Source organism: Hydra viridissima, unplaced genomic scaffold (genome assembly GCF_058129835.1).
Source record: "Hydra viridissima isolate aposymbiotic clone 2 unplaced genomic scaffold, HvirCarnegie_v1 scaffold_4, whole genome shotgun sequence".
Classification (NCBI taxonomy): Eukaryota; Metazoa; Cnidaria; class Hydrozoa; order Anthoathecata; family Hydridae; genus Hydra; species Hydra viridissima.
The window spans coordinates 2367134-2377188 of NW_028324303.1; the positions used below are offsets into that span (position 1 = coordinate 2367134).

The 10055-nt window shown below is 29.8% G+C and overlaps 1 protein-coding gene across 1 annotated transcript in view; it reads right to left on the bottom strand.

Moving 5' to 3' along the window:
* LOC149889397 (interferon-induced very large GTPase 1-like) overlaps nt 1–10055 on the bottom strand; it is a 31952-nt gene that overhangs the window by 19131 nt on the left and 2766 nt on the right. Inside the window, exons 2-4 of the mRNA XM_090084848.1 lie at nt 9813–9995; nt 8551–8712; nt 2649–2831 (exon numbers count right to left, since the gene is read on the bottom strand). Coding sequence (XP_089940974.1) covers nt 2649–2831; nt 8551–8712; nt 9813–9995 — 528 coding nt within the window. The remainder of the gene's footprint in view (nt 1–2648; nt 2832–8550; nt 8713–9812; nt 9996–10055) is intronic.

Sequence of the window (10055 nt, forward strand, 5' to 3'; positions counted from 1 at the left end):
TCCATAGAACTCCATGGGTTTTCAATAGAATTTTATGGGTTACCAATTGAATTTCCATGGAATACTTCCGTAAGAGTTATGCTTTTCAAGATTGAAGCGGGTGCATTTGTTTTCGCTACGTTAGAAACCAAAGCAAAGTTTAAGTTGCGCCTGCAACATAAAGCCATATGACCTTTAAGACAAGTTGATCTTTTTCCAGGACCTATTTTTAAATTGGTCATATAATTTTTAATTTGCAAAATTTTTATACAATTTACAACCAAGACTTTCGTTTGAGCATATAAACATTGCTGCATGAAATAAAAATTGTGATTATATAATATTTTTACTGTTAGAAATATGAGCTTTCTAGCCTGATATTGTGTTTCAACTGGCGCACTATGTTTCCCTGGTTAATATAACAAAAATATTTAGTTTTTCTCAATGAAACTTATTGAACCAACTATAATCTCAAGTTATTTTCTCATGAGGATTACATGAAATTCGCTATATTTTTCAGTCAATTTTTAGTTAAATTTTCTTTCTGACTCTTAACTTCAGCTTTTGCGCTCGGTACTTTGCCTTTTCTACGAACGAAATTATTTTGGTCCTAGATCTCCTTTATAATTAGCTATTTCCTTATAAAATGTTCGTCTCTTGACTGGTATACTAGCAGATGGGATTGCTGCTAGTATACTAGTTTAAAGTGCATTAACTAAGTTATTGACTTATTGTTACCAGACGAATGAAACCATTTTTCCGCTCCGCTACCTAATTTTTGTACCAAACAAAATATAATTGTCTCTTGAATGTTTAGGTCTTAGCTTAATTAAATCTATAAATAAATACGTTGTAGGTAAAACTTTTGTATAATTTTTGCAAAAACAATCAAAAACAAATCGTTTAAAAATTTGTTAGCTCTATTGACGTCCTGTTGCGTGGGTTGCATACAGCGTAATGATAAAGTTTTTCTATAGTGCACATCACAGTGGAAATATTTAGAAAGGTCTAGTTTTCGAAAAAGACAGCGATTCTATTTCGTTCTTCCCACCTTTGAGAAAGTTTTAACTTTCAAGGTTGACATCAAAAGTCTAAAAAATCTTTGAAGATCAAGCAAAACGTTATTGTAATCGGAAATAATGTCTTTCAGCTCAATATTATGAGGAGAGAGAATTAAGTTTAAAACACCGATAACACAGTTAAATTAAGTTAATAACAACGACAAACACACAACGACTTGTTCACCCTGTCATGTAAATTAACAATAAGGCAATAAAGCGTTATGAAGAGAAAACTATAATAGGTCAAAGATAGAGCAATAAAATACTCCTTTGATGAACGAAGAAGAAGCAAAACTACATAGTTTTTGGGAGATTAAATTGTTTTGGAAAGATGTTTATAGAGAGAGAGAGTTTTTGTGATTGAAAAGTTCATCTATAAACTATAAGTTTTATAAGTAAATGACGATGATAAAAAGAAATTTTGATAAACAGAAGTAAAGAATTAAACTCTAGTAAGGAAAAATATTGATTAAAGAAAAGTAAGCGGAAGTTGGCTGGTTCTAATAATGAAAAAATGTTTAAATAAGAAAAATAAAAGAAGAGCAATTAATAAATACAGGCACAACAAGGAGAATAAGAAAACATAGTTTGTACTTTATTAACGCAAAAAATAAAGTAGTGCTAACCACTAAAACATTAACATGACATTGTATTGAGAATTATTGTAAAATAGAACTTACTAAAGACGGACAACTTAATTTTCACTCTTTTAACGAATAACCCTTGCCTTTCCAATCCAAAACAGTCTACTGACCCTAAATTTGCTCTCGAGCCACCGCAATCCTTCCAATTAACACTAGAACTTAAATCCCTCGTGCTAACAGAGAATACACTTCACCCCTCAAATATAACATAATACAATATCATAAAACAAAAAACATTCACAAAAAATCTTCCCTCGCAATATTACTGATTAGGATTTTTTACTGATTGACATTAGTTTTTATTAATATGAAATATGTTGATACTCATCCATTTACCCGAAGTAACGAAACAATAAAAGTAAATTATTACTAAGCTTAAAATGACGTAGAGAGTTTTTTTTAAACACTAATTTAAATACTCAATACTGCAATATTTCATTATCATCTATTATCTGTTAGAGTTTAAGAAAAAATCACTATATATTAGATTTCAAATAGATCGTATTTTTCATGATTCGAGCGCATTGTTAACTTCTCCCAAGTTTACTTTTCGTTTTAGCAAATTGCATGCAAATTATGTAACTATAGGACAAAAATATGCAAAAGTACCAAATATATTAGATAACTCGCAAAAGTCCTACACAAAAGCAACTCCTTAATTTATTTCTAAAGGCAAAATTAATAAATTACGTAATTATTATGTAATCTTATAAAGTAGTTTTTTGAGAATTCTTATTAATTTTTACCGGTTGTTTTTTTTTTAAAAGTTAATGGTTAGGTAATCTTTAAACTTTGTGCGAAAAACATTTTTTGAGTATCAACTTTGAACATCAACATAGAAGCAAAATAACAGTGGATGAGAATATTGTTACTACATTTTATGAATCAAGAGAGAGTTAATGGTTATGATAAAAAAACTAACATGCATGGGCCGCGTTTTATATAAGAGTAAATTTATGCATACCTTTGGCATGTGAATCTCCGCTCGGTGTTTTTGACTAGTTGAATACTCGTTTTGGCAAGTTACACTTCCGGCACACACCGCTCCACATAATGGACATTGAGCTGTGCAACCTAACCTTTGTTCTTTTAATGCGTTCAATGGTTTTAAAACAAACCATTCGAGCAATTTGTAAATGATATCTGCCTGAAAAAAAAATATTAAATAGAATATTAAATCTGGATAAGAAATAACCAATCCCAGTGACATTATTATATTTATCATTATCATTATTTTTTGAGCTTAATTAGGCTTATTTTGTTTTATGTGAGTTTTCTTAAAGTAAAGTTTATTTACATAAAAAAATGCTTTAAGATTTAGATATTAATTGAACCTTTAAAGAATGAATATCACTTTTCAGCAATTAAAACCTACGAAATCTTAATGCAAATTTAAAGAAAAGAATTCCTTTGGAAGTAAACGAAAAAAGGTGAGTAGAAGGAAGATTCCGAGGTTGATAAGATTATAATTAAATGTGTTCATTGTGAATTTAAAGTTAGAAATAGTGTATTTAGGCGCACCTAGATAGATGTAAGAAAAGGAAGTAACCATGTTAAACCTGAATATATCTTTAAAAGCTCAATGAATAATAAGTCCGAATTCCACCGTAACTCAAGCAAACTCGTTGACACCTTAAGCAAAGAGGAATATAGATTTTAGTGGAAAAGAACGCCTTGGCGGAATATGAAATTTAACTTACTTATTCGACTGTTGCGAAATTGCATATATTTGATTCAAAATTTAGGAAGGAAATAAAGTCATCCAAACATGTTTCGCACTACTACTGATACATTATGTGAGATATAGCTTGATTTAACAACTTTGAGTATTTCCAATCATTAATCAAAAAGAAACTAGCAATTTTCTTGAGCAAATTAAGTCATTAGATCCAGATCTAAGCAAAATATTATGAGACTCTTTTGATGCTGTTCAAAACTTGTACTCATTTATGAAGATTTAGCTCACTGCTGTGATGCAATAAAAACATGATTCGTAGCAACTATGTGACCCATTCATTTTCTAAATTACATGACTGATTGCTGCTACCTTAAGTAGTGAAAAGCATAAACGAATCCAGTAAACGAGGGCTCAAATAAAGAGTGGCTGGTGAAAACGAACCCGAACTTTACTAGCTTACTGTATAAGCTAACACTCAAGGACCAGGACATGTTTCACAAATGTATATTCGCAAGTTCTCTTTAAAAAACCTTCTCCCATCCCAAAGGTGGTTAGTTGTAAAAGATAAGTCAGCTTTTACAACTAACCACCTTTGGGATGAGTCTCTTGCAATGTGAATTGGTCCAAACTTTTAGTATACTTTTATCATCTCTGCTCTCCTGGCCGACCAAAAAATGTCAAAAAACTTCTCAGTCCCACTTTCCCATTGCACAACTTACCAGAAAGGAGAAAGAATGCACATCAACACAGCCATGTACTCCAGGGCCTTCTGACAGAACCTTTAGTCTTCTTCATAGAATTGCTGAAGATAATCTACTTTGTAAGGCCTTAGACATTACAACACAAGCTGTGTTCAGTCCCAGAACAACTCTCAAGCATCTTGATAAGCTAGCGTACTATGACAGCGGCAAGAAAGAAGCCAATATAAAATACAGAAAGGTTTCACGGTTGTTCAGAAGAGACAAGTTATTATACTCAAGCGCAGTAGTAACTTAAAAAATTTAGATTTTAATAATGGCTACGGTCCTTAGCAACGAATGTTTTTTTTAGTTGACTGATCATTTATATATGTTCCCATTTAAATCAACATTTGAAACTCTTTCTAAAACTGAAATCATCATAAGCATATCTCAGTTGGATAAGAAAATGATTCAAATAAGATAAAGATTATATCAAAAAGTTTAAAGTTGCGCTTTTCTAAGTAAATTAACATTCTTGAATATGCTGATTTGTTTACACTTTTAAAAACACATTATCTAATTTTCTGAGCGTAGAAATTAAATAATTTTTTTTTAATTTAGTTGAGTTTTTATAGTATTTAACACTTTTATCAGATCTTAGCACTCAACTTTTTCTTCTTGTAAATAAACATACATACATACATACATACATACATACATACATACATACATACATACATACATACATACATGCATACATACATACATACATACATACATACATACATACATACATACATACATACATACATACATACATACATACATACATACATACATACATACATACATACATACATACATACATACATACATACATACATACATACATACATACATACATACATACATACATACATACATACATACATACATACATACATACATACATACATACATACATACATACATACATTTTGATATTTTTTACCTTCTGAATTGGGTTTGATTGCTATTCGTTTGCTTAGGCAAACCAATAGCAAGAATTGTTTAGTTTTTCACGTGTTTTTTTTTTAATTTTTATTACTTCTTTTCTCACTCCTTACTCTTACAGGTTTATTTACTTTTGCTTTGTATTCATATTTGGTCTCTTTATTGTTTGCTATTACAATAAAGATTTGTGCTATTTTAGGATCAAGGACAAATATTAATGCAATGTTTTCAGCTGTTTGGCAACTTTTCACTGATCAACTTTAAAGATTTAATTTTTTAAAACTAGCTTGAAGTTTCCTTGAACTAAAATTTTGGTCATATTAGATTAAAAATTGCTCTAAACAGAGTGGTTAGTTTTTTCTTTAACACTTTCAAAACTTTTCATTGAATTATGTAATTTGCCTTTTTTTTTTTTTTTTAATGTTTGACGTGATACCAGAACTTTCATCATGTTTTTAAAATACAAGAACGTATATATATTTAGTGGACCAGTGAAAAGTTGCCAAACAGCTGATGAAAGATTGCATCAATACATAGGAGTTGTTCATGAATATGAAGCAAAAGGAAGGGCGGATTGCAAAAAAACCTGGAAGAGTAAAGAGTTTTCAGCTATTTGTTTGTTTAAGCCTCTGCTTAAGCAAACAAATTACTTGATTAAAATTAGAAATGTTGTTGTCAAATAAATGATGATGAAGATGATGATGATGATGATGATGATGATGATGATGATGATGATGATGATGATGATGATGATGATGATGATGATGATGATGATGAAGATGATGATGATGATGATGATGATGATGATGATGATGATGATGATGATGATGATGATGATGATGATGATGATGATGATGATGATGATGATGATGATGATGATGATGATGATGATGATGATGATAACGATGTGGCTGATTGTTGTATTATTAATGATTTATCAAGGCAGATGCACTTATGATTAATATCTAAATCATATTCTTTGATTGAATTAAACTTTTTTTTACATATACATGCAACAGTCAATACAATTAAAAGAGAATTTGTTTTAGTACTGGATATCAAATCTTCAGGTAAAACAAGCTGTTTTTATTTTGGACATAATGTTTTATTGAGTTGGTTAACCTTTATATTTTCCACAAGACAGAAAAAACAAAATAAGTGTTTACATTTTTTTAGAGTTGCTTGCTGTTTTGATATTTTACCACAAAAATTACACTGGTAAAGCTTTAAATGAGGATTGATTTCTTTTTTTAGTTCTTCAATATCTATTTCCAATTCATGTGCTGTAACAATGCCTTTTTTAATGGTAGCAATCATGGAAGATGACCACACTTTTTATTTTTGTTTTTGTGATTTAGTAACATTTAAACTTTTACCAAGTTTTTCTACCTGGTGACAGCAATAGCATTCATCACAATGAGTTTTCCAGTTCATATTTAAAAGAAGGGTTGTTGATTTCATTCTTTTGATCACATTCTTTATGGTATCATAAGGTTTTGAAAAATTTTAAAGGAGTGTACATTCTCTAAATCTGACAACACAACATGGAGTACATATTTCAATGTTATTTTTTTGGTTTATTCCAATAGGATACTTTTTTTCCCAACCAAATATCCACAGACCCTCTAAATAAGATTCAAATTTTTGTTATGGATTTTTATATAAAAATAATAAAACTTTTTGGATAGTTCTTGTGAATAACCATCAAACTTAACCACATCCATTAAGTGGTGTTTAGAATCATGAAGCAAATTAAGCTAATAAATCAATAAAAAACTGCATATAAAGTAAAAAATTTTATTTAAGATTATTAGAAACATTTTACATAAGGACAATTTTTATTTCACAAACGATATAAATAAAATGTTATCAATTTAGGACAACCGTTGGATGTAAATTTTGAACAAGAAAAAAAAATGAGCGCTAAGATTTTTTATAAGTAATAAAAAGTTAAAAGATTCATATTAGTAAAAGTAGAAAAAATTTTAAGTTTTACCGCTCAAAAAAAATGTAAAAAGACTTCCAAATTTGTAAACAAATCAAAGAAAAAATATTTTTAAGTAGATCCTTTTCAATCATAAAATAATATTCCCCTTTCATTTTACTTACTTTTTAATAAAATTAAGTTACCGAGACACTACTAACAGCCTAAAAGCTGGTTATCAATGTAGACGATTTTAAAAAACACGATAAGTAATGAAAAATTGGTCCCTAAGTAAAAATTAATTCTGTAACGAAGGTCAGCAGCCATTTTGAAAGTTCTAAAATTTTTATAATCCGACTGCGCTTGCGCACAATAACCTGTCGCTTATTAACAGAGTTTAAACAACTGTGGTTTGAGCTCGTGAAGTGTTAGAGAGACCTATGGCATTTTGGAAATCCGTCATATTCTCTGATGAATCACGATTTGCATAATTTTCAAATAGCAGGAGTTAACATCAAAGATTGCTGCCTAAAGTGAAACGTATAGGCTTCTCACCTATATTTTCGGGTGCAATATGGAGCAATGGTCTTTTAGAGTTAATGGAGTGCCAAGTTTATATGAAGTTAAAGATAATGGAGCGCCATATTCATATAATTTCAGCAAAATAAGAGTTCATATTGCAGGAAAGACTTCTTGTAGGACTATTGAACGTGACTCCTTCTATACGGGAGATGGAGCACCTCAATTAATTGCCAAAAGCCACCCAAAATAGAATTAAGCAACTTTTAATCAAAATAGAATTAAGCAACTTTTAATCAAAATAGAATTAAGCAACTTTCATCTCCAAGTCAGTCAGAAGATATGAACCCAATCAAACACCTCAGCGCCATATTTGACAGGAAGCTTCGCATAAAGAATAAGAGGTCATTGACAAAGACTGAATACTGTAGGTTATTGAATTTAATATAGCAAAAAAATCCTCAAGATGATATTCTTGAATTTGCTTCTGGCACGCCTATAAGAGCTCAACGCTGAAAAATGCAAACGAAATGTCAACTGAGTATTATCTACTCACATTAAAATCAAATAAAAACTTTTTTTTTTTTACCATTTGGCATTTATATACAATTTTTGAGTATCTATTCAATTCTGTTATGCTTCCATGCATGCCAGGTAAAAACATTGTTTTTACTTCGCTCAGTATCATGTTTATTTTTTTACAGATCAGATTTCTAGGAACAATTAGTTATTGAAGCCAATAATATTTGAATCAATGGCCACGCTGCGGCTTACTATTTCGAATTTTGTTATGAGATACTGTCGTGAATGTGCTTGATACAAACGCGGTCTTACAAAAAGGTTATACTTGGTAATGTGCCAGGCATGAGTTCAGTTTAATAAATTTTGCGTTTGTTTCTCCTCTGAGCTATTAAGTACCTGCAAATTGATCAATAGTAAGTAATCACAGTTAGAAATCTCTTTAATATCGAAAATTTTTTGTAATGTATTGAAATATTAACAGTCTCTGTTAATAGTTTTTAAATAAACTAATGAAGTTGGTTAATAATTAAGCTTTTCAATTTTTACTTACATCATTCATGTTGATGTTATCCTGTTCAGTGGCAGTCTGAATTATAGTTTTTAAGACATAATTTGCGAATGAACTTTCCAGTAATTCTTTGATGATTACTCCAGTGACATAAGAAAAGTCTTTAACTTTTTTAAGCTCGGCAACAACATCATTCAATGATGACTAAGAACAATTTACAAAAACATTTTTCATTTGACAATTAAAGGAAAGTTTTTAATAAAAAAATTTCAAATTATTTTTACAAGGATGATAAGGATGAAATTTAGAGTTAAAAATACTGCCTATTTTAAGAGTTTTTATTTAACTTTATAGCTACTGTTCTGCTTTTTTATTGAAAAGTTAAATTTATTCTCTGTTTAAAGAAGTCATAAGCTTTAAAATTTACTAAAAAGTTTTTTAATTTTATTTAATTAACAACAGAATGGTCTGAAATTCATACTATTATGAAGAAAGACCACGCGAAACATTAATAGTGTATTTTGCTTATGTCTTCCTACACAGTAGACAATATCATATTGATTTATCAAATTTCCTATTGGAAACTTTGACCAAAATATTTTCCTCAGGGTTGAATCTAAGGTCAACAATGACGAAAGAAAGGTCACATTTCACATTTGACATTGACCCATCTCAAAACGAAATGCAATGTTGTTGAAGCATGGTGTTAGAATTCAAAATATTAACTCATATAGCTGAAATTGTTAATATGAAAAATTTCGATTAGTGGATTTCACATACACTAAATGGAAAACAGAAGCAAAAGCTATAAAAAGCTAGCTTTATGTTGCTTTCTCTATAGAACTTCACAATCCACTATACTCACCATACGTATCCCCCACTGATTACTACTTCTTCTGCATTCTAGACAACTTTTTCATAGTGAAAATTTTTAAGAGCACAATTTTAACCTATGCTGAAAAACTGGGCCCACAGAAATCCATTGACTATTTTCTGTCAGGGGTTTACACCATCGATCTGAATAACTAGCCGCTTAAATGGTAAAAGCTTTCAGACAATAAGAATGCATACTTTGATAAACAGAATAAATCAATATATTTGAAAGTTATCAAACAAATTTGCTTTTCATTTCACCGATATTCATCCTTGATAAGCCAATAGAAATTGCAGTTAAAAAAAATTTCCTTAAACTTACTTAAAAGTGGTCAAGAAAGTCTTTAGTTAATCGGTGTAAACTTATAATCTATTTTTAAAATAACGCTCAAATCAAATATATTTATGTTAGAAAAAGAAACTCACATCACCTGAAAAGAAAATCCTTTTGACTTTAACTTATCGTTGATAGTAGTCCACCAGGTTTTTAGAGTGCTTGATATTGGGACTTCTTTAACGTTTCTGAATTCTTCAACAAGAGTTTTAATAGTTGTTTTTACCTTTTCTTCTATGCGGGTTTGAAGAAACTGATCTTGAATACAATAATCCGTCACCTTAAATTAATTAAGAACTTAGAAAACGCTTCTGCTAAATAATATAAACAAAATATACTA